At 31.0% G+C, this 16,170-nt stretch overlaps 2 protein-coding genes across 2 annotated transcripts in view; one reads left to right on the forward strand and one right to left on the reverse strand.

Moving 5' to 3' along the window:
* Window positions 1-1,260: 1,260 nt before the first annotated feature.
* On the reverse strand, window positions 1,261-8,567 carry LOC131843467 (dual specificity protein phosphatase 3-like). The gene is made up of 5 exons (XM_059192118.1): window positions 8,364-8,567; window positions 6,221-6,298; window positions 4,525-4,652; window positions 3,860-4,086; window positions 1,261-3,095 (listed from the first exon to the last, which is right to left on the reverse strand). The coding sequence occupies exons 1-5, from the start codon at window positions 8,379-8,381 to the stop codon at window positions 2,896-2,898; spliced, it is 651 nt and encodes a 216-aa protein (XP_059048101.1). The 5' UTR covers window positions 8,382-8,567; the 3' UTR covers window positions 1,261-2,895.
* A 527-nt stretch (window positions 8,568-9,094) lies between these two features.
* Window positions 9,095-16,170, forward strand: part of LOC131843506 (lysine-specific demethylase 6A) — a 36,115-nt gene continuing 29,039 nt past the window's right edge. Inside the window, exons 1-4 of the mRNA XM_059192174.1 lie at window positions 9,095-9,342; window positions 9,582-9,687; window positions 10,490-10,598; window positions 11,873-11,981. Of these exons, the coding sequence (XP_059048157.1) occupies window positions 9,278-9,342; window positions 9,582-9,687; window positions 10,490-10,598; window positions 11,873-11,981 (389 nt within the window). The 5' untranslated portion in view covers window positions 9,095-9,277. The remainder of the gene's footprint in view (window positions 9,343-9,581; window positions 9,688-10,489; window positions 10,599-11,872; window positions 11,982-16,170) is intronic.

A 16,170-nucleotide genomic window follows, 5' to 3' on the forward strand; every position in this document is an offset into this window, starting at 1 on the left:
TCTATTCAATTTTGGTGTATATTACACTGTGTGTACTCTGTTATACACAGGGTACCAAAAATACAACATAGCAATTTTTGCTGCATCAATAAAAAAATATTATAAAATATGTATGTAGTTATATTGTAACTTGCACTTTTAATATAATGTAAATATTAATTATGTAGTACATTATTTACAAATGGGTAGCAAACTTTTAACTTAAATATAAATGGTTCCGTCCTGATAAACTTAGATATTTTTAACAGCAAAAAATCTGATGGATCATCAAACATTAAACACTAAATTTTATACAAATATTTCATCACCCACATTTTCTCTTAAACTTCAAATAATCTGAAGCAGTACTTTATTCTACTTAATATAGTCAGCAATGCGGTACTCATTTTCATGAACAAATCTGGGTGAGCCATACTACTTGTATTATGAGTATTAGATAACCGATGCATACATTTACAATTTAAAAGTGGTTCTCATGTCAGTGGAAATCTTCATAAACTGATAAACATACATATTTTTTTATGTTTGTATTGTGTGGCTTCGGTAGTCCCCAAACTTGAGGGTCTACCACCAGGAACATACTCAGCTTCTGTCCCAATCTACTTTTGGCAGAGATTAAGTTTTTGACCCTGTTATATATAATAATGTGCATTAACATTTTTCCAGGCCAAAGTAGAGACTGGTTGATAGTATTCAGATAAATGCATTAAAATAACCATATTTTTATTAATATAACTTTATTAAAGGAAAATAAGTTTTAGGTACATATTATTACATATTTATTATATAATAAATAAATGTTTTTTAAACAAAGTTCATCTTATTTTTTGACTTTAAATATCACAATATTTGCTTTCTTTGGTGCACAGTATATCTAAATATTTCACTTACAAACTGAGACTAGATTTTGTACAACTCTTGTGTTTAAAAAAATAATGTTTATCCCTTATTATGCCACTATCCCTTCAGAACTAATTATTGATATTATACTACCAGCCTAGACCAGTATGTTAAGTATATTAAGATATTTTTGTACTATAATTTAATTTTAAATTCAAGGGCAAATTAATTTTAAACACTAGGTGTTCAATCCCAATGATCATGTTTAACATCGTATAATACCACAGTTTTATAATCTATAGAGATAAACTATGAATGTTCTTGAGCAGAAAAATAGAAGGGTTTACGAGGTGGGTGGCCGCCATGGTGTGCATACCAGACATACTACGTCATGGTATGTTGGTGTTGTAAACCTAGCCTAGTTTAGTATGTATCTCTCTTATATATATATTATTATTCATTAGCCGATAAAGTGACTATTTACTTCCATCTACGTCGAAGCAATAAGGAGGATTTTTTAAGAAACAACCTTATATGACCGTCGTTGACGGCGCCCTACATGAAACATTGGATTACTGTAAATAAAATATTGTACTGTGTTACTATACATAATTTTAAATAGACCATTAATGGTGACACATATATGCAGCCAAATGTTACATTCTGTTGGCAAACAGTGCGAGGACTTGAACAATGAGTGCCCACACTGTGTGACACCTGCTCACAGGGCAATGACACACTTATAAGATACGTATTATATATATTACTACAACTTAACAAGAGGCCATCCATAAATTACAGCACACTTTGGTGATATCTAGCAGAGGTCCCACCCTTTTTGTGATGTCACGTTTCACGGCCTATAGTTTCATATATTTTTTTCAATCGGCTGAATGAAATGTTAAATTTTAACTATTCTAATTACTCAAGCTGTGATCCTATTAACAACTAACTATGCAGTTCCAAGACACGGCAATATAAATCATGAATACAAATGTTTGTACGATACTAAGAATCGAACCTGTGATCATCGGTAGTAAGGCAGTGTGTAACCGCTAGACCACGGAGACCATCAAATTGATGTGAGGTATTTTATGGGTGGCCCCCAAGCGATCACACAAGAGCCATGATTGCCAGTCTTGAAGAAGAAACTTAATGCTAGTAAATATATCACCCCGATAACCATGGGCATAGTACAGTAATATGTAGTTATTCTAAACGATACAAGTCATTACACGACTATAAGGCTAGAAAATTGTACTATAGTTAAAACGATATTAATTACTCACTAGAAGCTATAACATTTTTAATATTGGACTTAGTAACTTTCTTAACTATAATACTAAGAATTCAAATTATCTTTACAAAAATAACAAATATTTATGTAATTCGCTCACAATTGAGTAAAACAAAATGGCACATGAGAATATTTATCTGCAATACATCTTTTAGAATCACAATATTGCTTATCGAAATATATAATATACCCATCCATAAATCCATTGCACTCATTTTATAATCTGTTTACTACCTTGAAATAACTTGTTTGTATCGTGTCAATTTTAAAATTATCACAAAATAATCATTGTTAAATAAATATCAAAAAAAGAATCATAAAATATAAACTTACAGGTACTATTGGACAAATGCAGTAACAAATTGCCCGTAAAATATTTTATCAGCAACCTACTTTATGTTAGTCATCGTAAACCATACAGGCTTTTGACAAAATAGACTGAAAAATGATGAAATCAAAGTTAGAAATTGAAGGTTACTTAAATTTTATATCCATTACATATAATGAATATCAAATTTAAATAATCTTGCAATAATGCCAAAATGAGCTAAATATCAACCATGGAATTTCATTAAAATGACGTGTCGTCATTCAATCAAGATAAAAGTCAGACTGATACAAGTAGTATTTGTTTTACTATTCAGTACTACAGTTTCTTAGTAACGGTGGCCATATTCACGATCGAGACTGCGTACACGATGACGTCCATACTTGAGATCGAACGAGAAATTGAAGTAGGGCTGCGATGGGGTGTTGGGTCAGCGGACGCGACTGATACGAAGTTCTCGGTCGAGCTGCTGCAGTTGTCGGAAGAAGCCATCATTGGGATGGATATACCGGCGAGAGCGAACCAATGACATGGCCTCAGACAGCGACATTCCACGTTTAATCATTAGGTACGCTATGGCACAGGTGGCAGAACGGGAAACACCCATTAGGCAGTGGACGAGCACACGACCTGAAAAATAGTATAAGTATTTACAATATTTAAGTACACGTAAACTGAGTGGTTCGCGACTTGACATGCGAAATTATAATGAAAAATATATTGTAGGTACTTTAATTTCGTATATCCTATAAATATACACAGCAATATGATATATTAAACCATTTAGCTGTTTTAGAAATGAATCATTCTAATATCTAATAAATGTTCTTATTTTAAAATAATAATGATTTTGACTATCTTCCTTGATAGGGTAGTCAGAGACGTATATATCAACGTCTTGAATACAATATACTCAATATTTAAGAAATAAAATAATCGTGAAAATGTCATAGACATCTGTTTTAGGGAATGTGATAAAATATGACTAATTTAATTGTCTATATTACCTTGATACGGTCCTTTAAATTTTTTTTTAGTTCAATATTTAGTAAAAGTAAAATACTTCACTGGGTACATAACAAAAAAAATAATTCAGATAAAAAAAAACTTTTATATACCTATTTAAAAATAAATTCCTAAGTAAAAAAGGGATGAATTTTATTTAAAAATATATTTGGGATTTCTACCTATAATTGTACCTACAATTTGCTTATAAACCATATGTCCCTACAGGTCAAAAAAGCTTCTACGATAACAATTAATTATTTACCACTCTATGATTAATAATCAGACTGCATTAAACAAACAGTTAAAATAAAGTCATAGTTAAAACCCCTCATATAAAGACAGTTAAAAATAAAGTGTATGCGTTTATAGAAACCATAAACAATTACCTCCACGTGAAATACCCTCATCAATGAAGTTCGCGGCAATTTGGAAATACTTCGATATATCTGTGCTTGGAAGATCCATGAGCGGGAAGCCTTTGTAGTGAATTTCAGGGTAATCGCGGTAGTATAGGTGGTTGGTATCCACCTGCGTGTACCGGAAACCCTCTGCTGTGTTCAAGACATAGTTGATGCCCATTCGCCTCAGGAATGCTTTATCCCTTGCGGCATCTCTGTACAAGATAAATTAAACTAGATAAAAAAACTTTAGAACTACAATGTGTAATAAACAAGGATGCCAGTCTTAAATCACTTAGCCTCGAACGAAAAACGACAACATTTGGTAAATATCGTATTAGCTCAATTTGGCTCTCTAATTTATTAAAATATCGTCGGTCGTACTTCAGTGAAAGTACCAAATGTGTTAATATACAAATAATTCTTCTTGGAGATATGTTTGACACCTAATTCTTAAACGGCTGGATCGAGTTGGATGAATATTTTTGTATATTTCAAAGGATTCGTTTATGGTTTTAAAATCTAATCGGGCCTAACAGGTGGCGCTGATATATAATATAATAGATTTAATTATTGTATTTAATTTTTTTTCCTGTATAAATGGTGTTAACTATTTTATGGTAAGTTTTATTTTTTAATTAATATTTACTTACGCGTCTCCAACGTATAGGCCCGGGTAAACCTCATTGAGATCAGGGTTGAAGGTGTGGGAAACATCACCGACGGGCTGCGACCGGAACGATAGCGAGTTCAGTACCGGCGTCGGCGTGGACCCGAAATTCTGCACATTAGATTTACGATATAAACAACACACTTGACCCATCTTTACAATTTTTCAGGTTTCAGTTAGTGTTCACAACCAAAATGTCCATAGAACGCTATTTAGAACAACATTACAACTATAGGAAAACATTGCAAATAATGAGAAGTCTGTGAAATCAGATAAGGTTAGATAAGCAACAGCTAATTACAAGCAAAAATGAGACAATTCGACTACTGTGTTATCATCTCGGAGTCGTTAGGTAATGTCATGAATTATTGTTAAATTACAATACACGTATTTATACGAGTACGGGTAGCTGTCAGCCGAGACTGCATTGGTGTAGGATTAAGTAGATATTAGGATATTTTTTTCAGGTTTATGTATGACTGAGCTCGTGCTCGTACTCGTGCTCCGCGATACTCGAAAAAGAAACAGTTTATACTTTATTTTGTTAGGAAATCCATTGGAATATACCAGGCATAAGCAAATCAGTACGGTTAAGCCGTTTCTGAGTACACCGCGAACAATCACAGCCAAAACTTCTAAGAGTCATTGTTTACAATGATGGATATTCCTATAAATCTTCTACGTAACGAGAACGATTACATTTTTATTATATGTATGTAAAAATGACTTTTAAATAGTAATTCGTGAAATATCCTCACAATAATTTTATCTAAATCGATTTACCCATGAAAACCAAACAAGACAAAGTCACTCTGTATCGCAGTAACTGCATACAAACACGCAAGATCGTTATGATTGTATTGACATTATACCTACTCATTAAATTACATCAATTTAATACCTATAAGAAAGTCAGAATATAGTGCTTTCTAAAATCGATAATATTATAGCCTTCTAAATAGTACTTCAGAGAAAAAGCCCTGAACATAATTTTCCATAAGTGGGGTACGTACAGTGTACTTACATAAGGTATCGATATTACATAAGATACTTTTGTTGAATTGAGACCAGTTCCAGACCAAAGGTACTTGTCAACCGGACTGAATGGTGATAAAAAAATATGACATACACGAGACACAGAAAGGTCTGATGAATGTATGGTAAATGATCTTGAGTTTAAGTTTGAATTTATGAAAATACTATCTAAGTTTTTGTACTTAATGATCGCTTAGGAGTAGTATTATGTCACTATTGCAATGTACCTATTATTCTTTCTATATGGTAAACAAAGTTATACAGTATATCAAGGGTCTCCAATCCGCGGCCCGCGGGCCCCTTGCGACCCGCCGATATGTTTACCGCGGCCCGCCAAAAGCATAGGCCCGCTCTTAGTAATGACAACAATTAAGTAATAAAAAATTCGATTTAATGTAATATAAAAAAATCCTTATAAAAATACCTATGGTACGGCCCGGTGTACATTAAAAAAATTTTTTTGGCCCTCGATTTGTAAAACGTTGATGATCGCTGCAGTAAACTATATCAATATAGCTTGACTAAAAGTAAATGAAATGTAGGTATATTAGGAAAATACTATTAAATGTGTGGCTTAAGAGTTATAATAAAATATGATTTTCACACATATGTTATTACCACACAAACAATTTCAGAATAAATACCATTAAGGTCCTTAAGTAGGAGCCTACTCGCTGCTCATTAGCTGCGCAGTATGAACGTGTTCGTGGAAATAGCGAGTACTGCCAATAACACACATTACATTAAAATTACGTCACATAAGCTTACCGTTGACAAGACACACTGCTGCATTGACTCAGTCTAAACACCCACATCCAATAATCATGTTACAATATAAATATTTCATATAATATATCAAGAAATAAACATTAGAGTTACTACATTAAAAAAGACCCAATAACATGCATTGATGTATCCAATATAAATGTATATAATAAATATAAGCACATATAAGATATAAATTATGGAAGACCTAGAGCATTTAAATAATTATATTTAAATGGTCTAGGTCTATTAGGGTATTAGTGATGGGTCATTAGTCTAGTTTTGAAATCAACTATAGTAGCATTTGATTTTTGCATTTAAGCTATGGAGCAATATACACAGTAAAGCAAATATATATACTATAATATAAATATCATAGAATATTATATAAGCTGCATTTATTGCATTCTGTATGCTGTGATATGGAAAGAGGGCTGCCATCTGTAGTCAACCCAATTTATCTTGGTCTGGCATCTGGAAGCCTACATCCATTCTCATCCACCCTACCCCTCCATTCTTTTAATCAAATATTCACCAAATTATGAATGATATGATAATGATATATAACAGTGTTTTTCAATCTTTTTGATTGTGTGACCCTTTTACAGGTTAAAATATTCTGGCCACCCCCTTATCTCATAGAAAACCAAAGAAGTAATTGATTTAAAATCCTATATATGTTAGTTGGGTAAAAATTTGTTTTTATTTTGGTTCATTTATCAATAATTCATGCGGGGCACACTATGTCGCAATTAGAAAATTATTTTATTATTAATGTTTCAAAAATAATACCAAAATTTGATAAACTATTGAAACATAAACAAGCACATCCTTCTCACTAAAATTGTGTTTTTGGTGTACATGAACCTCAACTTATTCTTTCCTCCTAGGGGTCCACAACCCACAAATTAAAAAACACTGATCTATAGTATAAATGACTCAAGTTGCGTTACATCAATACATAAAAAAAAATTATTTTTTTGCCAAAAATAACAAAGTAAAAGTGTAATTTAGATAATTACAATTGAAAAGCAATGTTTAATTTTATTTTACACTAGGTGTTTCCGCAACTTAGTCCGCATGGAATTTAACTTTATTTTTCTAAAATAAAAGTAGCCTAAGTTACTTACACGTACATTAGCTACCTGCCAAAAAAAGTCCCGTCAAAATAGGTCCAGCCATTTGGGAGATTTGCCGGAACAAACAGACAGACAAAAATTGTAAAAAATATTACTTTAGTGTATGTACCATATTTATATTTGTATGCATGTAGTAAAAAACGGTTATTTCAATATTACAAACAGACACTACAATTTTGTTTATATGTATAGATGTATAAATATTACAAATTCCTTATTCCATAGCAGGCTTATTACTACAGCAGTAAAGTTGGGATGAGTCACAAGTGATTGGTATAAAATTGTATAAACAATATAATCTAACCCATCATCAATCATGAGAAACATTTACAAAACACAGTGTATTCAGAATACATAGAAATATAACACATAATAGTGTTCTAAAAATATATTATGACTACATGTTATAAGTATCATGCCTCAAATGAGAGGCTAAGTGCAGAAAACAGAGTCCAACCTACATGTAGGTCTTACAATAGAAATTAGATTAACTATCTGCTATTTTTTACATAAATAAGATTACAGTACAGTTATTACATTTACGGGCATTTTTATCATCCCATCTGATTACAACTTCTGTAACAATAATACCTAAATTCTCATTGTAATCCAAATTTATGAGATGACAGCCCTATGAAAAAAGTAATACAATAGGTCTTTTCAACGACCTTGATATCTATGAGTAAATGTTGCGAAAATAGATCTGGGCCATGTTCAAATCTATTTTTGTATTATGTATTAAATTACTTCTGTAATTTATATACCGTGATACATATTGCATTACAAAAATACATTTTAAAAAAATCACATTACAATATCATTAATATATAAAAAAAACAAGCAAAGCGATTAAGACGCATTTAAAAAAACAATAGATACTTACGGTATCTCTGTAACTCATTTTCAGACTGGTTTTGATTTAAAAAAATACGTAGACTGAAATAAATCACAAAAATATTATACACTATGTAATATAATGCAATTTCACAGTAATAAGTGTTATATGGAAGCGGTAATCGACAGAAATGATTCTTCTATAGAAATTAACTTAAAGTAAGCAAGACAGATTGTACACTGAGTCTGTGTCAGTCACCGACAATCACAACAAAGTAATGTCAGAAATGTTTTTAATTTTTCGTGGCAAAGGATACATAAAGTGTTTAATTAAATTAGTTGTTCTCAAAACGGTATAAATTTTAGGTTTCACTATTTAAAGTAAAATAATAATGGCATAACAGGATGTCGTAATGAATTTGAGTTTTGTGGTTAGTTAAACCCTTAAACCGAAAGATCGTGAGTTCAATTTTATGAAGATATAATTAAAAAGAAACATTATATCGAATTTTTCATTTCCTTTCCCTTAAAATACATTTTCATGTTTGTATGAGGGTCATTATTGCGGTTTATTAATAACAAAGCCTTCAAAATATATATAGATACATATTTTAAGAAAATTTGGTAAGTGCATCTATTTCAAAGTTACTTGTAAAATATAAAGATAGCTTTAATAATAATTACTACAGATTATTGCCATGCATTAATGTACTCTGTGCTGCATGGCGACTTGAAAAACAGTTTCTGTCAAATTATGTCAAAGTCAAGAATAAACTTCAAGTTTGCATTTTGACCTGTTTCGGTCTCTTTGGTTTTCATATTAATTAATATTAACTATAAAGTTAGTTATACGTAACAATTTATTACGATACTATTAAATACTTATGTGGGAACTAGTGATAAAAATATGCTAGGCATAAAGCTTTGATATTGAGTTACATTTTTAATAACATTTTATTTACAATGGATGAGAAAGAAGAGTTACATCTAACCTCTCAAGAATTACAAGTTCTGTCCGAGCTTGACAGGTAAATATTGTATTATATGCAAATTAAACATTACTGCACTATGGTGTGCTAAATATTTAAGTATTGAATACATACTACTTTTCCTAATTGCATACCAAGCATATATTTGAAGTACTTACAGAATTGTGTACAGTACATTTTAGAAGTTGTCAATATTTAGTTGTAGTAGTAACTTTGAAGTGGATTTACTAATAAAATTAATGTATAAAATTTACAACGTTACATTGTTACAATTTCAGTCGACAATTTGGATTCTTGAAGTTGAAGGGAACAGAACATGGGAGGACCCGTGCACTCATTCTCAAGGCGGTTAAATATTTGGAAGGAATGCTTGTTCAAATCAAGGTATGTTAAATAATTTGTCATTACAGTAGTTATTTCTAAAATTTCTTGTTCAGTGTTGTTAACTAATTTATACTGTACTAGTTACCCGCCCTGGCTTCGCAAGGGTGTACATGTATTTTAACACCTTCCAATTGAATCAGTCTATGTATTGGTAAAAACTGCATTAAAATCTGTGGTATAGTTTTAAAGATCTAAGTGAACAGACATTGGAAGTGACTTCATTTTATACAATGTAAAGATTTTTTATTATTTTTTTCTACATTTATTTTATTACTTTCTTAGTTTATCCATATGTATATGTGTAAATTAACTGATTAACCTGTAGAACTATTGGCATTTAGTAAAGTAATGAGAAAATAATTGTAATAGATTTACACCTAGTTTTTATTAATTATAATACTCTATGATTTTAATTAATTATTATATATATCCTTCATTTATTTAAAAACACTTGTCATAGTAATTATTTTTACTGTGTTTATCTGTATATATTGATTGTATAAACTGCTTTATTCCTCAAACTAAAAAAGTGAGTTGAATGAATAATTATTGTAATTATTATACTATCCATTTGGCGGGTGTTATCACATTTAGACTGGTGTCTTCAGTACTTGTTACTTTCTGTTATATATGCTTTTGTTCACTTATTTGAGATTTATAAATGCTTAATTTCCAATACAATGTCAGTTAGGGATTATAGACTTAAGCTGGAAGGTCCTAAGTTATCTAATCAGTGTTGTAGTTAATTGTAATTCTGTGGTTGGTTATAATTGTATAATATTTACTAATATTTTCTTTCCAGGAGGAGGAAAGGGCTTGTTCACCTGGTGCTAGAAGAGACATATGCATAGATCCTAAGACATATTGCAAATTGGGACATTTTCACCTATTACTAGAGGACTATGCCAAAGGTTTTGTAGTTTATTTATATACTTATACTTGATGATTATGTTTACTATGCATTATTAAATATTTATTTATTTATTTATTTCAGGCAACTAGGCCCATATTATAAATACCTTATAGACTAACATACATATAATATAATATTTAAAAACTAACACATTGATATTGTCTGTATGATCACAGCATTGAAGATGGCAATCTGCCTTGGTACCGCCGATATACCACACCTTTCGGCCAGTAGTCCTCTTTCATGAAGGTGGGCAGCAAGTCTGTGGGGACCAGGGCCACAAATGCTTTGAAACTCGCATTGTGACTCGACTTCAGCTGTGTCACCCCCACTGTTAATGAAATTAAATATGTCATAATGGCTACATGAAGACAATTTGATATCTTTATATATAAAAACTATGTGTCACATTGTTTGTATGAGTTTACTACTGAACCAATTGCAAATTTGATTTGCACATTGTGTGCAATTTGATCTAACTTGAAAGATAGTACAGCTTACACATTAATTTATAGTAACAATATTATTTTATTGCAAATTATTTTAATATATAAAGAAACTGTTAACCATACGCGTGGGCGGGTCTGCTAGTTAAAATATAGATAACCTTTTTTGGTTTGTTTATTCATCATCATCAGCATCATTGCAGCCCGGAAGACGTCCACTTCTGGACATAGGCCTCCCCCAAAGATCTCCACAATGTTTATTTATGTTTAGTCAGCAGATTATTATTTGATATATATTTTTTGTCAACCAAGTTGCCATATATATATATAAATAACAGTAAAAATAACCATATGTTGTCTATGCACACATAAATCAAATAAATTGATTCTAAGGATATGTTATATATGTGAGAGATACCCTTTCAGTATTTTGCAATAGTGGTTAGTGATTGCCTCTCTACTATGTCCTGTTATATGAAATAGACTACCATTCCCTCAGGTTTCTTCATCAAACTTGATTTAGTTGCTTTTAACATTTAAATTTGTTCCTAATAGATAGTTTACTCTATCACTATCAGCACCACCAACTAATCTTCTTTTTATTATTATTTACACTAAATTTTCTCAGCCTTATTATTATTATTATAGCTTTAACTTCCACAGAATATTTTTCAATAATAATATGTAGTATTCTTTTTTTATATATTTTTTTCTTATTATGTGGCCCCCTAGGATAAAGGCCTCCATCTCATCTCATTCTCCATCTTCTGCCAACCTGCCAAACTAAACTTCTTAAACATGTACTAAAGTAATAATAATCTTACAGCTATGTCAGCATATCAAAAATTCTACGCACTGGAACAGGACAACTGGAAGGATCCCCTGTTTTTGTATGGACTTGGACTCTGCTATTATCACTACAATGCTTTTGAGTGGTAAGTTTTTGTATTATTGTATGATTTATGTTACTTTTATAACCTCTCCAATATTAATTATAATTAAACGAACAAAACAGTTTATGGATAATCTCAATTGAAGAAATTTTAAGACAGTAATAACTGAACTTGAATGTGACATGAAAGACTAAAACTGGCCTAATTTTAGTCTTTTATTCTTCTTGTCATTCTTATCCACCCGTTGTGGTTGTATAGAATTAGTTTAGTTTCTTTGCCTTTCCCAAAGGGAAACAGGACTAAAATTATAGTTAAGAGGCCTTTCACATTTTTTGGCCTAAAAGCAGGGTCTTTGGGGTTCTGGTTCTAAGAAATTAAGAGTCGGATATACATTTTGATTCCTGAATTATATAGATAGATATCTAATCTTAAAAACTACATCTTTGAAATGTTAATTTTCTCTTTGTTAGTCTTCCTAATTTCTAAAATAGTTTATTCAAAAACGCTAAATGACAGAAGTTTGGGGTCGTCGTTCATTAATAAACAAACATAAATTGATATGATATCTATACTAAAACTTGATAATTACTTCATAAATTGAGACAGCATCGTCCTTTTTTTCATTTTCAACTTAAATATCTAAAAAATTGATCATAATGAAACCCGAAATTTCAACAAAACTTTGCCATAATCATTTCTAATTTTCTCATAAATACAACGAAATTTTTGCATAAAAAAAAACATAATAATAAAGTTAATATACTTGTAAATTAGAAATATAAAAAAAAATATAAGTTTCTAAGAAAAAAATAAACAATAATAATAATTGAAAGTTGTATAAATTCCGTTGCGCCAAAAGTAAATTCTCAGTGCTGCGCTAGCGCTCGTCGAGGTAGGACCTATGCTATTTTTTACGACACCGCTACGATAAGACATTCGTAAACATTTGTCAGTGAACATTAGTATAGTGCGACTAAACAATTTTGATAATTTAAGTAATATTTAATTAATTTTGCTAATATATACTTATTTCTACGAATATTAATTTAAAGTTGTATAATATATATATATATATATATATATATAATATTTATTTTAGCATGCCAAAACAAAAGTACAGTTATGCTACAAATAAAACCTACCTACCCTGCTGCACTATGAAAAGCACAAGAGCATGGTATTTCGTCACACTAATGGCAATTAATTGTTAAAATTAAAAAAGAGAACGTTTTAGTATTTTTAAAAATAATGCTTATCTGAGAGAAAAATGTAAACCAATTTTACTTTATGTTTATTTTGTAGTTTTTTTCTAAATTAAAATAGGGTTATTGTTTAGAAAAATACCATTATTATTTTTACGTACATTTGTCTTGTGTTATATCATCTAGTATGCAATGTGGATTGTAAATAAATTACCAAATTATATATAAATTATATTCCTTAATGTTTAGAGATATTTTATCCAATTTACTTTATTTTATTTTACACAATACAGATATTTCTAAATTGCAGTCATTCTGTTATTATACTCGTTGGACTTTCATTACTGTACAGTTATGTCAAATAATTATGCGTGTTTGGGTGAAAAGTCAACAACATTATAAATGTTTTTATTTAGTGACTAGATTATCGCGCGTTTAAAGATCCGTGTACAGTATTGGGTCGTTATATATAAACCTTCCTCTTGAGTCTATCTATTCTGTCTATTAAATAACAACGAATCAAAATCTGCGTAGTTTTTTAAGATCGAAGCATACATAGATCTATTACATGACTGTGTAGATGATATTTTAACCGGAAATTGAAGCCGTTAAAATGGTATTGGCAGATCAGTTGGAATCATCGGTATTCTTGGTATATAAGCTGGTTGCCCAGCTAACGTACCGGTTATAATGGTCTACAATTAAATTGTCTTTCAATTCTTTAGTAAGCAACATATCCAATGGGATGCCATTGCACATGTTCGGCGGGCTTAAATTTCATGATTGGATCATGCTTTTGAGAAATTCCTTCCTCAAGTTTGAGCAGTTAGTGTGGGAAATCACTATCTGTGCTTCCATAAAAATGAGCTCTCAAATTTGTCAGTAGTTTTAAACTTTCAATTAAAGTACATAAGGGAGACGATGTTAATGACACAGAGAGTCTTTCAGAAATCTCCAGCAAAAGTATAAAAGTAATCCCGCCAATGAGAGCAGAGGTGTTTCTAAGGTCTTTTAAGGTTCTATCCAAAATCTCTATAGCTCATGGTGATTTCATTACATATAATCAATGAGGCGTCTTGTAATAATTTATAAAAAGGTTTGATATTAACAAGTAATTATTTATCAAGAATCAAGAATTGGCCAACCAAGAACGAGAAGCTGCAATATCAGCCAATATCATGCGGCGACGTCAATGATGCAGGAACAGCAATGATAGCAGTTGAAGCTTTTTTTTTACAACTTAGAATGGCAAACAAGCTGACGGCTCTCCTGATGGAGAGGGGTAACCGTCGCCTATATACATGAGCAGTACCTGACATGTTCATATCAGCATATTGTTTCCCTCATGCGTTGCCATTCCTGAAAACTCGGGTGTTATTCCCCTGTACCCTGTAAATTCACTACCATATATATACACAGGTAGTCTATATAGATAGATATACATATACACAGATAGTATACCCTGAGAAAGGTCATAGACTACTTTATAGTGCGAAAAAAGTATTGGAAGGGATTAAAAGCGGAGATGAAAGGTTGTATAAAAGTATCGTCATTGTTTAAGTGAAACAATGAAACTTTTTTAGGTTATAATCTAAATATATTTCCTTTATTTGGTCAAGTTTATTATACCACGCTGACGAAGTCGCGGATACACCTAATATACATATAAGGATGGGACCTTTAAATCAAAACAAAGCCTTGAAAACACAACTATTATATATCAATAAAATAATTATTTGCTAAGTATAATATTTAGAACAAGTGAATATGGCAATAATGTATCCGACTCTTATAATAAATTATATTGTATCTATTAATAAATAAACTGAATTAATATGTAAGAAGAATTAATTAGTAAATTTATGTTATAGTAATTTCATCTTCTTGTCCTTATCCCAATTATTTGTTACTCATATTACTTAAGGTTTTGGCTTTTAGTTGTACAATCGGCCAGCATCCTGACATCAACCCTCTAGGAATAATATAATAAAAAAATATGGTCATTATTAGCACTTTGACAATTAAGATAAATCACGTTATTTAAAAAAAAGCCAATAAGTAGTTTATGTTACTCAGTTAAGTAGAAACATATCACATTATTAATTAAAATATTACAAGGATCAAAATGGTTCATACTAAATCCACACCGATTGCGCTACACGGTTATTTGCGTCTGTGTGCGTGTATTACTGTGTGTGTGCGTAAATCCATGCGATTAAACCTAAAGTTGAGCGGCATCGTTTTGTAATAGTCCTCTTAATATAAATAGGTGTTGTTTAGAACTAAATAATTTTCGTATAGAACTGTGTAGCCAATTTCTTACCACAACATATTCGAGAGCAATTGTTTGCAACACACATAAAGTTATTGTCATCACATTGAAACAATTTTTGTCTGTAAAATCTATTTATTAACCTTTAGTACAGGTTATTACTTAGGTTAAATTTTGCTACCTTTCTCATATGTGGGGTGCCAATTTTTATAACACTTACTGTTAATTATATAATTAACACACTATTAGTGATAGTGATAGCTATCCAATAAGTCGATTAGGACTCATCATGCTTAGAGCTACCTTGCACAGTTTCGAAAGTTAGGATATTGAATGATGGGATTAGTTTTCATTAATAGTTCTAAAAAAAATACATTCTTAAACAGATGTTAAGAAATTATATTCACATTAGTTGTGTTATGTTTAAGGTGTATATTAAGAGATGATATAATGCCCACTGTGTTCGGTTTCTTTCGTAATATAACCGGTATAAATCGATTGATGTTTCGATCGAACCGACCGAAGTCGAGTAATGTTTATTGCATGTAAAGTCATGTTCATTGGAAATCCTATAGTCTTTCCTTCGGCTCCAAAACTCGTGGTAGGTACAAACTGAGATTAACCGAGGCCCCTGACAGACCGAAGAGCAGTAACTGGGAGTTTTGGTGAATAAGAAACCGACAAAACCCATTCGCTCCCCCTGGAGGGTGGTCGAATCTGTGAAGATTTCTTCTCATAAAAAAACAAAGTAGACACT

Source organism: Achroia grisella, unplaced genomic scaffold (genome assembly GCF_030625045.1).
Source record: "Achroia grisella isolate CSIRO2021 unplaced genomic scaffold, CSIRO_AGI_Agris_v1 utg308, whole genome shotgun sequence".
Lineage (NCBI taxonomy): Eukaryota > Metazoa > Arthropoda > Insecta > Lepidoptera > Pyralidae > Achroia > Achroia grisella.